Source organism: Staurois parvus, unplaced genomic scaffold (genome assembly GCF_062004578.1).
Source record: "Staurois parvus isolate SC_StPar_1 unplaced genomic scaffold, SC_StPar_1.0 ptg000119l, whole genome shotgun sequence".
In the NCBI taxonomy this organism is placed as follows: Eukaryota; Metazoa; Chordata; class Amphibia; order Anura; family Ranidae; genus Staurois; species Staurois parvus.
In genome coordinates, this window is record NW_028317915.1 from 832321 (window position 1) to 849775 (window position 17455).

The 17455-nt window shown below is 43.4% G+C and overlaps 1 protein-coding gene across 1 annotated transcript in view; it reads left to right on the forward strand.

Moving 5' to 3' along the window:
- The first annotated feature begins 1121 nt into the window (after window positions 1-1121).
- The window catches only part of SYT4 (synaptotagmin 4), a 66377-nt gene continuing 50043 nt past the window's right edge, over window positions 1122-17455 (forward strand). Inside the window, exons 1-2 of the mRNA XM_089672074.1 lie at window positions 1122-1252; window positions 1373-1480. Of these exons, the coding sequence (XP_089528200.1) occupies window positions 1444-1480 (37 nt within the window). The 5' untranslated portion in view covers window positions 1122-1252; window positions 1373-1443. The remainder of the gene's footprint in view (window positions 1253-1372; window positions 1481-17455) is intronic.

Consider the following 17455-nt stretch of genomic DNA (forward strand, 5'->3'; position numbering starts at 1 on the left):
TATATATATATATATATATTTCATTTTAATGTAATTATTATTTTTCAAATAATTTTTTAAATTAAAATAAATAAATAAAAATATATATATAATATAAATATTATTATTATCGTTATATTAAAATAATTTTTTGGAATGCCATTACATGTTATTATTATTATGACATTATTATTGTAATATATTATTATATTACATTATTATTATTATTCATTTTAATGTAATTATTATTATTATTCAAATCATTTTTTTAAATTAAACAAAAATATATATATATAGATATATATATGTAATATAAATATTATTATTATCATTATATTAAAATTATTTCTTGGAATGCCATTACATGTTATTATTATCATGACATTGTTATTGTAATATAGTATTATATTACATTATCCTTATTTTATATATATATATATATATATATATATATATATATATATATATATATAATTAATTAATTTCAATGTAGTTATTATTATTCAAATCATTATTTAAATAAAAAAAAAATATATAATATAAATATTGTTATTATCATTATATTAAAATTATTTTTTGGAATGCAATTACATGTTATTATTATTATGACATTATTATTGTAATATATTATTATATTACATTATTATTATAATTATTTTTTAATGTTATATATATATGTGTGTATGGGGTGCGTGTATATATATATATATATATATATATATATATATATAAATATATATACTTTTTTTTATTCTGTTTAGGTGTAAAACCAATTTCCAGATAATGCCAACAACTATCAGATAATGCCAAAAACAAATTATCAAACTCCTGACATGTGCAAATAATAAAAAAAAAAATACAATAAAAAAAGTCCAATGGTCCATTGTTTGAGGACCACAGGATCCGGATGGATAACCTGGATTGCGGTAGACCTCCAGCCGGAGTGGTCCTATCCATCCCTATTGCTATGTCATTGCATACAGTACATATACAGTCATGGATCAGACCGGCACTGGCAGAGATTTGCACAAATCTGCCTTTCTTTATGTCTGAGACAAGCATTGTGTTAACCATTTGGATCCAAAGCTGTCTGTATCCAAGGCAGTGAATCTCTTGTAGTTAAAAGAATTAATGAGCATCCTCCAGCTCTCTGGAGAGAAAAAGGGGGAGGAAGAAGCTGATTCCAGGCTTGTAGCGTCAGCATTGCGTCAATTTGGCCAGCAGCCGTGTCTGCAGCTGGAGCGGACAGACTGGGAGGACAGCAGAGCAGGAGGTGAGCTGCAGTCAGCCTAGAGGAAGCCATCAGCCCCTCCTCACACTGAGATTGCTGGATACCGACAGATTTTTTTTTCCTCTCTCTCTCTCTATCTCTCTCTCACTGCCATTTTCCAAGGCTTTCCACCAGAGGAAGCAGCAATCAGCTAAGGGAGAGGATTCAGCACCTTGGACAGCGGAGCCAGCAAAATGGCTCCAGTCACTTCCAACACTGGGGAGGCTTATGGTAAGTTTTTAATTCTTCTTAAACTATCTTAAAATCATGTCAACAACGGTGTACTTTAATGCTTTCAATGATGCGTTGTAAGGCTACATTAGGAAACATTCAGCAACCGTTCCTTTATGTTACCCAAGGACTGGGCAGACCCAAGACACAATTTGAGCTTGACGTGATACAGTCTTGAGATATCATGTCCATCCAAAGAGAAGATGACTTCCAGTCTTGAGATGTCATATATAAATATCTACCCCTCCAGAAAAACAAAAGACAAAAAAGATGACTGCAAGTGATGTCTTTCTGTCTTAATACCCATAAGAGATCCAACTATTGAGCCTTTGATATACTAAGATGTTAGGTCTAGACTGCGTGTGTTGGATCTATCTTGTCATTATTACTATGTACGCCATCGCTGAGGAGGGGTGTGGAGCCATCAGCTGCCTCTCTCATTCTCGAGCTGATTTTTTAAGTTTTCATATTTTCAAATGTTCCCTCACCCGTGACAATCACCTCATCTGTGACTATAGATCTCGCCAAAAGCTCATCTTTTCAGCTGTAGGGTCTAGGAGACAAATCCAATATTCAGAAGTTGTCAAAGATGCCAAAGATTCTTGTGATTCATTGTTGGTAAATTTAGGAACTTGTCTGAGAGACAGAGGTGATGTAAACCCATTATGACTGTTTTGAAACAGCGGCAGAATAGATGATTAGGGTTTCGTATTCTGGTCCTCACACATGAATCATTAAATGTGAAGGTAAAAGACTAACACATCCTGTCCTAGTGACGTCGCATAACATCAACAACTAAAAATAGCTTTGCTGAGCGTACTGTATAGTTCGTGCGGCAAAGGTTGATATAATAAGGCAGTGCAAAGAGTGAAAATGATGCATTGAGTATGCTAAGCCCCAACGAGGGAACAACTTCCATCTCTCTGCAATTAAAGGCTGGCAGAACAATGACAGATGACTGGTGGATGTGGGTCCCTGGACTCACCACATTGCTCCTCACCTTATAAAACTAACCTGCTCTTCAGCTTGTAATAATACCATAACATAGTAAATGATAAACTGTTGGAACGAGAGGTGCAAAAATCTGGAAACAAACGTCTGCTTTCAGGTTCAATGAGCCCATTGGTCTAGGGTGGGGAACTTGGAGATGCTAGATGTAGGTGGGACAGGGATGGGTAAGAGTTGGTGGATAATAACTTCAATGATAGTTAAGCAGGTTATGAGTGTAGATGTTCTGTTTTCAGGTTCGATGAGCCCATCAGTCTAGGGTGGGGAACTTGGAGATGTTGGATGTAGGTGGGGCAGGGATGGGTAAGAGTTGGTGGATAATAATTTCAATGGTAGTTAAGCAGGTTATGAGTGTAGATGGTCTGTTTTCATGTACGATGAGCCCATCGGTCTAGGGTGGGGAACTTGGAGATGCTGGATGTAGGTGGGGCAGGGAAGGGTAAGGGTTAGTGGATAATAACTTCAATGATAGTTAAGCAGGTTATGAGTGTAGATGGTCTGTTTTCAGGTTCGATGAGCCCATCGGTCTAGGGTGGGGAACTTGGAGATGCTGGATGCAGGTGGAGCAGGGATGGGTAAGAGTTGGTGGATAATAACTTCAATGATAGTTAAGCAGGTTATGAGCGTAGATGGTCTGTTTTCAGGTTCGATGAGCCCATCGGTCTAGGGTGAGGAACTTGGAGATGCTGGATGTAGGTGGGGCAGGGATGGGTAAGAGTTGGTGGATAATAACTTCAATGATAGTTAAGCAGGTTATGAGTGTAGAGCAAACTGAGAAGCGGCCAGGAGAGGCAGGAGTTATGCTGTGGAATGCAAATAAAATATTTGTTAATATATAGCAGAGGAAAGTAACTTTTAAAGAATGCTATCATCAAAGACTTTGAAGTTTATGGCACAACAAAGGAAACTGGTGGGAAGGGAGGAACCCCAACTGAGCCTTTCACTGGGATTGTACCTTTCATTTCATTTTTCTTCTGCTTAAGAGGGTGCCTGATTATGGAATAAAAGTGTCATGTTTTATCTCAGCCTCGGCACACAAAGCACACCAAAGTGCACTCATACAATCTGTCACAATTTAAATGGCTTTAATAACGTTGAATACTAGTAGATTTTTTTTTTCTTCACTGATATACTATGACCATGCAAAGATCCATGATAGTGTGCAAAGAAAAGAAACCCATGACAGCCAACTCGACTGCGGTGTTTAATAAGACTGGAGAAAGATTATAATTAGCTGTTAGGGGCCACTGCAGTTTCTGCTTTATTTAAGGAACCTTATTTAAGGAACCTTAGCTATTACCTAAAAAAAAAGGCTTTTTTTGCCATTGATCTTCTGCAAACACCTTAGAAGCCAGGTTTGGTGCTACAAAAGCAAATGAGATTGTTTTTCTCCAGATATGTTTTGGACATTCAGAGTTTTTTTGTAAAGAAGGGGTTAAATTTGAAGAACCCATTTAAGGGTGATGAATGGGTTAATGTGTAGGGAAGTCTGTGGAAATGTACTGCTGATAAAAGCCATCAAAGTGAGACAATTACACGAGTGAGGTCTATATGGTGCGTTACCAACGGGACTAGAGTAATGTGTAGGATACTTTAACCTGGAGCTACAGTAATGAAGAGGTTAAGAGAATCACTGAGCGCTCTATAGGAAAGCAATGGTTGGTTTTAGAGGAATTAAGTGTTATTAATGGGCTGTCTTATCCAAGAGCTATGGGGATGAAAAATGTTATAGGGCTGAAAGAGCAGTTTAATTGAACTCCCTACAGGAGTGAAGGAGTTAAGCTCTAGAGAACCAATTGGAATCAAAAGTAGTCATAGATAAAACTACGAAGGACCTGAAGAAATATCTGATTTAATATGCTGCCATGCGGCACTCTCCAAAGCCTACATGGGGTGCAAATGGCCACCAATTGGAATCAAAAGTAACCACAGATAAAACTATGAAGAACGAGAAGAAATACCTAATGTAATATGCTTCCAGGTGGCACTTTTGAAAGCCTGTTTGGTGTGCAAATGGCCACCAGCTGGAATTAAAAGTAACCATAGATAAAACTAAGAAGAACCTAAAAAAATATGCTCCCAGGTAACACTCTCGAAAGCCTACATGGGGTGCAAATGGTCACCAGTTGGAATCAAAGGTAGCCATAGATAAAACTAAGAAGTACCTGATAAAATACCTCATTTAATATGCTGCCAGGTGGCACTCTAGAAAGCCTACATGGGGGGGGGCAAATGACCACCAACTGGAATCAAAAGTAATCATAGATAAAACTAAGAAGAACCTGAAGAAATTCCTAAATATAAATGCTGCCAGTTGGCACTCTTGAAAGCCTACATGGGTTGCAAATGGTCACCAGTTGGAATTAAAGGTAGCCATGGATAAAACTAAGAAGTACCTGATAAAATATCTAATTTAATATGCTGCCAGGTGGCACTCTAGAAAGCCTACATGGGGGGGCAAATGACCACCAACTGGAATCAAAAGTAATCATAGATAAAACTAAGAAGAACCTAAAGAAATACTTAAATATAAATGCTGCCAGTTGGCACTCTTGAAAGCCTACATGGGGTGCAAATGGTCACCAGTTGGAATTAAAGGTAGCCATAGATAAAACTAAGAAGTACCTGAAGAAATACCCAATTTAATATGCTGCCAGTTGGCACTCTAGAAAGCCTACATGGGGGGGCAAATGATCACCAACTAGAATCAAAAGTAATCATAGATAAAACTAAGAAGAACCTGAAGAAATACCTAAATATAAATGCTGCCAGTTGGCACTCTTGAAAGCCTACATGGGGTGCAAATGATCACCAGCTGGAATGAAAAGTAACCATAGATAAAACTATGAGGGACATGGCGAAATAGCCAATCTAATATCCTGTCACATAATGTTCTTTAAAGCCTTCATGAGGTGCCAATAGTCAACGATTGCCAAAATTAGTCTAGTAAACTTCCTCTTCATTGGCAATCGCTGATTTGCTGTCGTCTGTGGTCGGTTGTGGTCTAATGTCACTTAAAATGGTTCATATATAATACAGAGCTTGACCCAATGGGAAATTTATGCCTGCAGGGTAGCATGGTGTTAACTCCTGGTTGACAACTGATACCAAGATAGCAAGAGAGGTATCCATCAAGAAGTGGTTAATCTCATGCTATCAAGGGACTGCAAATCTGAGCAATTAATTAAACATAGCTTGTATTGTAGTTTTAGTTGGAGGCACGAGGAAAGGATCATTTAGCAGCTTTCGATGCCAAATCTAAGATTTCTGCCCCTATCCGCCATGATATCGGGCCATATGCTCACCGATGGACTTTCCAGTGTTCTATGTTTTATATAATACATCATGAAGGAAGGGGACTGGCACCCTTGATGGCTCACAATGGCAAGAAAGCAAAGCCAGGACCAGACAGCGAGCATTTACTGCCAAAGTACCAAGAGAATAAGGAAACTAGCGAGAGATTGGTTTACATGGAATCTGTCACTGATATTAGGCTACGATGGAAGCTGCCACTCCTTGACTCAAGAGCTGCTACTTTTGGGATGAAGCTAAACCAATTCACTGAGTCATTGTCCTTGACCTAGAATGCAGCACATGAGTCAACGTATGGCTGCCTCTATTAAAGCTGAAAGGGATCCATTCACTAAAAACTGATGATACAGATTTTATTGAATACTGGATAAAAGCCTTGGGCTATACAGACAATTAAATATTTTTCCAGTTGAAAGATTTAACTGCTTGTTGTCAGTTATCTCATTAGAACTGCATTGAGTTTGGTGTGAAACAAATGAGATGATGGCCAACAAGGGTGAGGTCTCTGCCCTGAGTTACGTGTTCTGCATACCTGCCTTAGCCACTATAATGTGAAAGTCACTCTCCCTGCTCATTTTTTTAAGTTATTTGAAAATATGGAGTAGGAGTAGAAAGAGCTTAAAGTGGGAGGAACAAAGACAGAACCTACATAGGGGAGATCTCATGGCTGGAGTCCTCAGGGGACGTCAACGGGAAGCTCAGAAGGCCCCACTAGTAAAGGAAACCAGTGAGGAAATGTAGGGGGCGCTGTTGTCACTTTCATTAACACAACATCCTGCCATGAAGGTCCTTGTACAGGCATTTCCTGCTATAGGGTGACAACCCACAGTACCTGTCTCCCACTTGTGCTCCTGTGTTGTCACCTTGTCACATGGGCGTCTGATTTAATACATATCAGGCAGGCATGGTCCACAGTTGTCACCATCAAGAAACCCACCCTGATAAATGCCATGCTGGAGTATATACAGATGGGAAGTGGCTGCAAAGAGGCTGCAGGAGATCAGTATCACTGAGATGCAACGAAGATTAAAAAAAAGGTTAAGAAATGTATTTTATTTAAAAAATGGCAGTTGGTTCTGATACACAGTGCTTTAGCAAGCCAAAAATATGTCAGTTAGGGTTTACCTCTACTTTTAAGGACATAAATCTGACATTCACTAAACATGTACTATAGGCAGGGGCGGACTGACCATTTGGAAACTCGGGCACTGCCCGAGGGCCTGGGGTCAGTAGGGGGCCCCATGAGATGCCCCTGGTACCTTTTTCGTAGGCTTTTTTGAGTTTGGGCAAGGACACAGGGGCCCCATGATCCCCTATTGCCCGGGGGCCCCATGGGTTGTCAGTCCACCCCTGACTATAGGTGAATGTTTCTGGGGGATGTGTTTTAACCAGGGGTGGACTGACAACTCATGGGGCCCCCGGGCAATAGGGGATCATGGGGCCCCTGTGTCCTTGCTCAAACTCAAAAAAGCCTATGAAAAAGGTACCAGGGGTATCTCATGGGGCCCCCTACTGACCCGGGCCCTCAGGCAGTGCCCGAGTTTCCAAATGGTCAGTCCGCCCCTGGTTTTAACCCCTTGATGCCAACAGTATGCAAATATGCGGTCTCTCGGTGGCCTTGACGCCGAGCGGCCATTTGAAAACACATATGTGCTGAGAGCGCGCACCGTGACCGCTCCCAGCACATGTGCCGGTGTTTTGCGGAAAGGTCCCAATCTCCCCTTGCAATCGGGACCTTTTCCGATCACGTGACAGCGAATCACTGCGATCACATGACCCTAAAACCGCGCCCCGCCTCCCGGCACCTGAAACCTCTTAAAGGGCCGGTAGACGCTGTCGTGAAGAGGTTAAATGACAGTGATTGATTCACCAGCAGTGAATGTTTAGTGATAGTCACATTCACTGCTTTATTAATATGCCCCAAAGTATTTTTCATTCTCACTGTGACATCTTGACGTGCTGGACTTGGGTGGGGGATGAACCTAGATCTCCAGCTGAGGCCATTGTCTCTGTTCATCAGTCACAGACCCCTGATGTCCCCATCTCCGAGGCAGCAGCTGTTCTACACGTCTCGGAGTGCCTGGATATGGTTTTCCGCTGAAACCAAAGGCGGATGTGGCTGCAGGACTCTCCGTACAGCAGCATACGCCCCCACAGTGTGTGTGTGTTCCAGCTCCTCCGAGAGCGTTCTGTTATCGCCCTTCTGTCCAAAGAGTGGGCAGCCATTCGCAGGGATCCACAATTCTTTAACTGCTTCTATTATCTAGTGCAGTGTTTCTCAACCTTTTGTCAGTCAAGGCACCCTTTAAAATTATGGACAATTCCAAGGCACCCTTTAAAACTATGGACAGTCTTGAGGCACCACATTCTAAAAAGGGGTGCCTCAAGACTGTCCATCATTTTAAAGGGTACACCATTCAAAAATGGGAAAAACTATTCTAATAGGTTTATATAACGCAGCAACATCCACACATGTAGGACACTCAGCATTAGAGGTGATTTAGTCTTCCAAAGCAAATACACTTTTGCACACTGGTACTGACTAGTATTCCATTGTTTCTCCTCTCCCTCAGTTTTTTTCCATCACTGAGCTAATGTGACCCCAGCACTGATGGAGAGGGGCAGGGAAGGGTCAAACTAGGATGCTGGGCAAGCAGCTGACATCCTCCTTATCAACTGATGATGTGATTGGTTGTCAGGCAGCTAGAAGGTCGTAATGGTGCACAATGAAAACTTGTGACTGTGCAACTAAAAGGCAGGTTTGTTCCACCTGCTGGCTTGTTTAAATGTTTTGGGCCATTTTTTAGATATTTGGCAAGGCACCCCTGAAGAAACCTCAAGGCACTGCAGGGTGCCTGGGCACCCTGGTTGAGAACGGCTGAACTAGAGAGAAGGGAAGAGATTCTGCAGGAACTTTTAGGGTCAGGGGCGGACTGAGCATTTGGAAACTCTGGCACTGCCCGAGGGCCGGGGGTCAGTAGGGGGCCCCTTGAGATGCCCCTGGTACCTTTTTCATAGGCTTTTTTGACTTTGGCCAAGGACACAGGGGCCCCATGATCCCCTATTGCCCGGGGGCCCCATGAGTTGTCAGTCCGCCCCTGATTAGGGCCCATTCACCCTGATGGCCTTTTACCATTAGCATGTGGTACAAACATGCATCACAGAGCCATTGACTTAAAATGGAACCCTAATGCATTTTTTTACAGTAGCTGCCAACACATCTGCACACATATAACTGGATCAAGGGCGGACTGACCATTTGGAAACTCGGGCACTGCCCGAGGGCCAGGGGTCAGTAGGGGGCCCCATGAAATGCCCCTAGTACCTTTTTCATAGGCTTTTTTGAGTTTGGGCAAGGACACAGGGGCACCATGATCCCCAGTTGCCCGGGGGCCCCATGAGTTGTCAGTCCGCCCCTGAACTGGATACTAACATTTATAGGTAAAGTTGATTCAAGGATTATCCGATTGCCTCTCGGGGGGCCCAGGAAGGGATTTTCCCCCAAATTTGATTATGCTTTGCGGGGTTTTTTTGCCTTCCTCTGGATCAACTGTGGAATAAAAATCTAGAATTATAACTTTTTTTTTTTATGGTTGAACTGGATGGACTTTTGTCTTTTTTCAGCCAGACTAACTATGTAACTATGTCATCTGCAGTACAGCGCATCATAATGTACATAGCAGGCGGCGTGGTGCGCTGAGTTGCCGAAAATGCCACAAATGCTTTTTTTTTTGTTGCTTTTTCAAATGAATGCTTGGCTCATTGTTTCTAAAGGCTCGATTTTTTACCACTCTCCATTTATCTGCAGAAGCAGCAGCTGGCAGTGTACATGCGTTGTGGATGCCATGCTTTGCTTCGTGGTCCCAACAGAAATGATACCCCCTATATGGGGGCAGGACCACCCAACGTTCTGGAGCTGCTCAAGTGAATTGGGTAGCTCTGCAAGTGACCTGCAACCAGGGGCGGACTGACAACTCATGGGGCCCCCGGGCAATAGGGGATCATGGGGCCCCTGTGTCCTTGCCCAAACTCAAAAAAGCCTATGAAAAAGGTACCAGGGGCATCTCATGGGGCCCCTTACTGACCCCGGGCCCTCGGGCAGTGCCCGAGTTTGCAAATGGTCAGTCCGCCCCTGCCTGCAACCACGTACAATGCACGCAGTTGTAGCACGTTAGCACTTGATGCAAGCTTTTTGTGAACAAGCACTTAAAGGGTTACTGATTCCAAAGGGGATGTAGACTCGGCTTTGCATCTGGAAGCAGCAGCACCGGGTGATATCATTGCATGCAGATTAAACAATTACTGCATCCAGCTTGTGTGCCGTCAGAACTTCTGGCTCTGGATTCACATTTTTTGAACCCTATGTGCATGTACCCACTGGTATGAGCAGTTACATGTGAGCGGTGGTGGCACTGCCCATTGATTTATATAGGGTACCCATCTGGCCTCTATGTCTTGATGGCAGCTATTCACACACACTGTGCCCACGGGGTTTACGGTTATTACCAGCGACCTCCCATAGGAGTAAGTTTTTAATCAAATTAAATCCAACACAGCAAAACACTTTTCTCCTGCGCTGGGAATGGACCCGGTGGAACCAGTAAGGATGTTCTGAAACATGCACTGCTTGCTGCCCTCAACAGGCCGGGGTGGTCCAACTTCACTGAATGCAAATAGAAAAACAAAAGAGGGCGCACCGACCTAGTGCATTATCGTTTAAAATATTTATTGGCTCGGAGGAAGAGGCTGTGTCCTCGAAACGCGTTAGCCAGTTGGTCATCCAGGGTTCCATCGCATGGACTCAGATGCTGCTTGGATTCATTATCCTGTTCGGTGTGATATGCCTGTGTTTGTATGTCCATTGTGAGTATAATACTTACCTTGTTCTTTCAATAAATATTTTAATGCACTAGGTCGGTGCGCCCTCTTTTGTTTTTCTATTTTAATCAATTTTAGCCTGGGGCTTGAGTCTATAGGGGGCTATATACTTCCCTTTCTAGCCTCCTTTTTTCTGTTACCCATCCTCTTCAGGTATTTGACTCTTCCCAGTGTGTCAAATATCTGCTCCCCTGTGCACACTGGGCTCCTGAGCCCCCTTCTTCCCTAGGCTCATATGCTACAGGATGTATGTGCTGGTGGAAGGAACCACAACATGTGGAGGGGGTGCAGATATTTGATCCACCCAGAAATGGATCAGTCAAGGTGCAGCTAAGTAGTGCTCTTTTAACACATCAGTTGCCAGAACGGTAAGTGCATAGCACCTCCTTTAACCTAGGGGCCCCATGTGCATGGGGCCCCATGATAATTTTGCATTATATCATACTTGCCAACTGTCCCGATTCTTACTAAGCTGTCCCGGGATGGCTGTGTCCCGGGCAGCATCCTGGAACCTGTATCGTGCCCTCCTGATCTCCCCCGTACCAGGGGCGGACTGACCATTTGGAAACCCGGGCACTGCCCGAGGGCACGGGGTCAGTAGGGGGCCCCATGAGATGCCCCTGGTACCTTTTTCATAGGCGTTTTTGAGTTTGGGCAAGGACACAGGGGCCCCATGATCCCCTATTGCCCGGGGCCCCATGAGTTGTCAGTCCGCCCCAGCCCTGTACTGTGCCCTTTTTGCCTCCCCACCCTTCGTACTGTGCCCTTTGCGTTGTGTTGATTTATGGTATGTTTTCTTATTGTTTAAATTTGATTTTATTAAAAGTACTAATAAATATATGTTTCATTCTATCAACTGTTTATACTTTAATTCTTGAGAGTAGGTGTGTAAATTGGGGCAGGCCATTTGGGGCCCTAGTGCATTACCTTGCCCAGGGGACCATGATGCTATTAAGATGGCCCTGATTGACAGAATTTCTGAGAAGTACGGAAATCTGTGAAAATAAGGATCAACATCAGTAGGGTTGCCTGATCCCAATCTGAGAGTCAGATTGGAGGAACATTTGGGCTGTTTTACAGCCAATCAGAATAGCTAAGCTAATATCCGCTGTCATTAAGCAGGGATTCAGAATCACATGGATTTACAAATGACCAGTAGAGGGAGCAATGAGAAATCTGTATATGAAATATGATAGACAAAATATGGAACAGCAAGCATATATGTTGCAACAGTCAAAACCAGGGGCGGACTGACCATTTGGAAACTCGGGCACTGTCCGAGGGCCCGGGGTCAGTAGGGGGCCCCATTAGATGCCCCTGGTACCTTTTTCATAGGCTTTTTTGAGTTTGGGCAAGAACTCAGGGGCCCCATGATCCCCTATTGCCCGGGGGCCCCATGAGTTGTCAGTCCGCCCCTGGTCAAAACTGACCTTTAGGGCCAGTTGACACTACAAAAATGTACTCCACATGCATTCCAGTTACATTTTTGCTTACAGTTCACACCACACTCCGTTCTTGTGCAGTTTTGATGCCATTTGCTATGTTCCAGTACAGTTCTGTGCAGAAAAAATGCAGCACGTTCTACTTTTTTTTTTGCACCAGAATCTGACTGCACTGGTGTGAACCAGGGCCATTGGAATACATAGAAAACACTGTGCATGCATTTTTGATGCAGAAAAAAAAAATGCACTGGACTGCATCTAATGTGAACTTGCCCTCGAGGAACATTTTCAAGAATAAAATGTGTACCTAAGGGTGTGATGTCACTTTAAATATAAGCTGGTGTTAGGAGATATCCCCTCGCTCTTCCATTGTAGCCACCTCTGAGTTTTCTGTATTATCCCCCAGCCAACCCCATTCTGCCTGTGATGTGTGGCGGAAGATTCCACCTTTCATGTTACCACACATTAATCCTAGACAAAGCAGCCAGGAGACTTGTCGCAGAAATAGAGGTGACGCCTTTAATCTCTGCTTCCCGAGAGCTGTAAATTACACTGGATTCAATTAGAAGCTGGATTCTATAACAGGAAATCGAGAGAACAGATTGCACTATGCACAAAAAAATCAGCACAGATCTCACAGAGCATCTTTCATCCAGAAGATTTTATGTATGGGAGGAATGCAAATAGATTGTCACTTACTAAGAATTCCTTTCTTTACTTTAGTACTCAGTCGTCTTCCACCTCTTTCTCTCCCCGTCTCTCTGTCTCCTTTTTTTCTCACCTCTTCCCCAATACCACAGGCCATATTCTATTTCTTTTTGTACCTACTATACTCTCCCTTCCCTTCCTCTTTCTGTCTTTTTCTTTTTTACTGATCTCCTATTTCTAAATCTACATCTCATTTTCTATACTCTCCTTACTTCATATTCTCTTTTCCCCAAAATCTGTACTTCTCCTCCAGTCTCATACTGTTCCCCTTCTCCTGACTTTGTACTGTCCTCCTTCTCTTCTGACTGTGTACTGTCCTCCTTCTCTTCTGACTGTGTACTGTCCTCCTTCTCTTCTGACTGTGTACTGTCCTCCTTCTCTTCTGACTGTGTACTGTCCTCCTTCTCTTCTGACTGTGTACTGTCCTCCTTCTCTTCTGACTGTGTACTGTCCTCCTCCTCTTCTGACTGTGTACTGTCCTCCTTCTCTTCTGACTATGTACTGTCCTCCTTCTCTTCTGACTGCGTACTGTCCTCCTCTTCTGACTGTGTGCTGTCCTCCTTCTCTTCTGACTGTGTACTGTCCTCCTCTTCTGACTGTGTACTGTCCTCTTCTGACTGTGTACTGTCCTCCTTCTCTTCTGACTGCGTACTGTCCTTCTCTTCTGACTGTGTACTGTCCTCCTTCTCTTCTGACTATGTACTGTCCTCCTTCTCTTCTGACTATGTACTGTCCTCCTTCTCTTCTGACTATGTACTGTCCTCTTTCTCTTCTGACTGCGTACTGTCCTCCTCTTCTGACTGTGTACTGTCCTCTTCTGACTGTGTGCTGTCCTCCTTCTCTTCTGACTGTGTACTGTCCTCCTCTTCTGACTGTGTACTGTCCTCCTTCTCTTCTGACTGTGTACTGTTCTCCTTCTCTTCTGACTGTGTACTGTTCTCCTTCTGCTGATTTGGTACTTTTCTTCTTCTCTTCCTGACTCTGCACTGTCCTCCTTATCTCCAGACTCTATACTGTTTTCTTTCACCTCCTGACTCTGTACTGTTTTCTTTCACCTCCTGACTCAACACTGTTCTCCTTCTCTTCCAGACTCCGTAATGTTTGCTTTCTCAGCCTGATTTACTTTACTTCATACTCTTCTCTTTCTCCTTCAAACTCTGTACTGTCCTCCTTCTCCTTCCCACCCTGTGCAGTTTTACTCCTTCTGGCACCATACTGTTCTCCTTTTCCTGCTGACACTGTACTGTTCTCCAGAGTCCATATTGTTCTACTCCACCTGGTTCCATACTGTTTCCCCTCTCCTCCTGACTATATACTGTTCTCCTTCTCTTCTTTTCTCTTCTCTTCTCTTCCGGATTGTTCTCCACATTACTCTGTACTGTTCTTCTCCTCCTGGCTCCTTACAGTTCTTTCAATTTCATACTCTTCTCCTTCTCCTCCTGAATTTGTATTGTTCTCCCTCTCCTCCTGACTCTGTACTGCTCCCTTTCTTCTCTTGACTCTTTATTGTTCTCCTATGCCATCTGATTGCATACTGTTCTTCTCCTCCTGGCTCCATACTGTTCTCCTCCTCCTTCAGAATCCATACTGTTCTCTCAATTTCATACTCTTCTCTTTCTACTTCTGACTCTTTACTGTTCTCCTTCTACAGATTCCATACTGTTCTCCTCCTCACAACTCTGTACTGTTCTTCTCCTCCTGGCTCCATATAGTTCTTTCCATTTCATGCTTTTCTCCTTCTCCTCCTGACTCTGTATTGTTCTCCTTCAGCTCAGTATTGTTCTCCCTTTCCTCCTGACTGTGTACTGCTTCCTTTCTCCTCTTGACTCTTTACTGTTCTCCTTCTCCATCTGATTCCATACTGTTCTTCTCCTGATAGCTCCATACCGTTCTCCTCCTCCTGAATCCATACTGTTCTCTTAGTTTCATACACTTCCCTTTCTCCTCCTAACTCTTTACTGTTCTCCTTTTCCTCCAGATTCCATACTGTTCTCCTCGTCATGGCTCTGTACTGTTCTTCTCCTCCTGGCTCCATATTGTTCTGCTTCTTCTCCTGACTCCATTCTGCTCCCCTTCCCCTCCTGACTGTTTACTGTTCTCCTTTTCTTCCTGATTCCATACTGTTCTTCTCCTTCTGGGTCCATACTGTTCTTTCAATTTTATACTCTTGTCCTTCGCCTCCTGACTCTGTATTGTTCTTCTCCTCCTGACTCTATATTGTTCTCTTCTCCTCCTGACTCTGTACTGTTCTTCTTCTCCAGATTCTATACTGTCCTCCTCTTAGCTTTGTACAGTTCTTCTCCTCCTGGCTCCATATTCTTCTCCTTCTCCTCCTGACTCTGTACTGTTCTTCTTCTCCAGAATCTATACTGTTCTCCTCATCATGGCTCTTTACAGTTCTTCTCCTCCTGGCTCCATATTCTTCTCCTTCTTCTCCTGATTCTGTACTGTTCTTCTCCAGAATCTATACTGTTCTCCTCATCATGGCTCTGTACAGTTCTTCTCCTCCTGGCTCCATATTCTTCTCCTTCTCCTGACTCTGTACTGTTCTTCTCCTTTTTACTCTGTACTTTTCTCCTCCTTCTCCTCTTGACTCTTTACTGTTCTCCTTTTCCACCTGATTCCATACTGTTCTTTCAATTTCATACTGTTCTGTTCTCCTCCTGACTCTGTACTGCTCTCTTCTCCTCCTGAGTCTGCACTGTTCTCCTTCTCCTCTTGATTCCTTGCCCCTCTGTTTTTTTCTTCCTCTCCCCCAACCAATCTCCTCTGACTTATCTATACCTTCCAATCTTGTCTTCCTCTATCTCTCTGTACCATCCTACTTTTCCTCCTGACTTCCCCCTTCCCCCCCCCCCCTTCCTTCTTTCTCTCTCCCTCCATCACTTATAAAAGTGATGGAAATTTCAACCCACCTTCCGCTCTGTTAAAAAAAAAAAAAAGAACAAAAAAGAGCAAGAGGTGAATACAATTTTTAATGTTCTATTTTCAGGATCTCTTTTTTTTGCAAAAAACATTTGTTTGCTGTATCATCTGAGCCTGACAGCTATCCTCCCACGTTTTCTGTAACTGATAGTTGGTTTAATAAGCTGTTCTGTTCTTTCACATTCTACAGTAAGTGGTAACTGCATTTTTATAATCAGAGTTTCACCCAGAGTTTTGCACGCCGTGCATATACGTGATAATTTATTCCAATGGAATCACACACAAAGCAACACCTCTTTTCATTGTGTGTGTGTTTTGTATTGAGCTCTGCAGCAATATACATTATTTGAGAAATCATGGAATAAGGCAATGTGCAGTACCTCTTTCCTGATATGCAACTTTTTTTTTTTTTTTTTTAATATTACTGGCATCTATAAACCTCAACTAAATTTAGTCTTAAAGTAGAAACTAAATAGATTTGTGATTTCATGTCTTGCCATAATATACAGTATTTATATACCCAGTATACATGCAACTTATGGCAAACCTACCCCTTCCTGTGTTGGCCCTCCAGCCATGCATTGTCCCCCTTTCCCTAATCATTCCACCTCTGTCTTCCCCCTTCTCTATTGGCTGGCTGTGGATGATATAACTTCTGCACATGGACAATGAAAGTTACCTTGTCCTGGCTATTACCCCCAGCATGTCAAGATTGTACTCTGAGCAGGGGCAGACTGACCAATTGGAAACTCGGGCACTGCCTGTGGGCCCGGGGTCAGTAGGGGGCCCCACGAGATGCCCCTGAAAAATCCAAATGTTAAAAGTAGATTGGCCCAATGAGATACTGAAACCAGAATTCTGCAGATTATATTTTATGTATCATTATTTATGTATATAGGTCATGTAATAAACTATATTATACTCATTGCTGGTCATTGTTGTGTATATCGCTCGTTCTGGCCGGAAGGGCGCTGCCAGGGGCGGGCTGACCATTTGGAAACTCGGGCACTGCCCGTGGGCCCGGGGTAAGTAGGGGGCCCCATGAGATGCCACTGGTATCTTTTTCATAGGCTTTTTTGAGTTTGGGCAAGGACACAGGGGCCCCATGATCCCCTATTGCCCGGGAGCCCTATGAGTTGTCAGTCCACCCCTGACTCTGAGTTAGGGTTTAAATGAGGGCTGGGACAAGGGATGGGCAGGAAGGGCAGTTGCCCTGGCACAATGGTTTACTGGAGGGATGGGGGCACCTTCTTTCTGTAATAAGGCTGGCAGGATTAGAAATTTTGACAAGCAAGTGATTTCTTGGTGTTGGATCCCCTAAGCTTGCACATCATGAATGGAGAAGGGGGAGGGGGGGTTGGGGGGTGCAGTTTGGCATTTTTGCCCTGGCCGCTGGATGACCTTGTCCCAGCACTGGGTTAACTGCTCATTTATTCTAGGAGAGTATGAAAACCCTTTTACTTACCTGGTCCTCAGCTTCCCTGCAGGTGGCACTCCCCTATGCTCTGTCGGTAGGCTGTCCTTTGGCTTCATGACATCCAGTGCAGAGATATAGACCCTGCCTTGGTCTTGATGATATCAGGACCTTGGACTGCTGAGCATGGGGAAAAAAAACACTAAGGGGACCTTATCTAGCAGAGCAGAGGAAGGAAGGATTGGGTGAATGAATGACATTTTCTACTCCCTTTAGACCTAAAGGAAC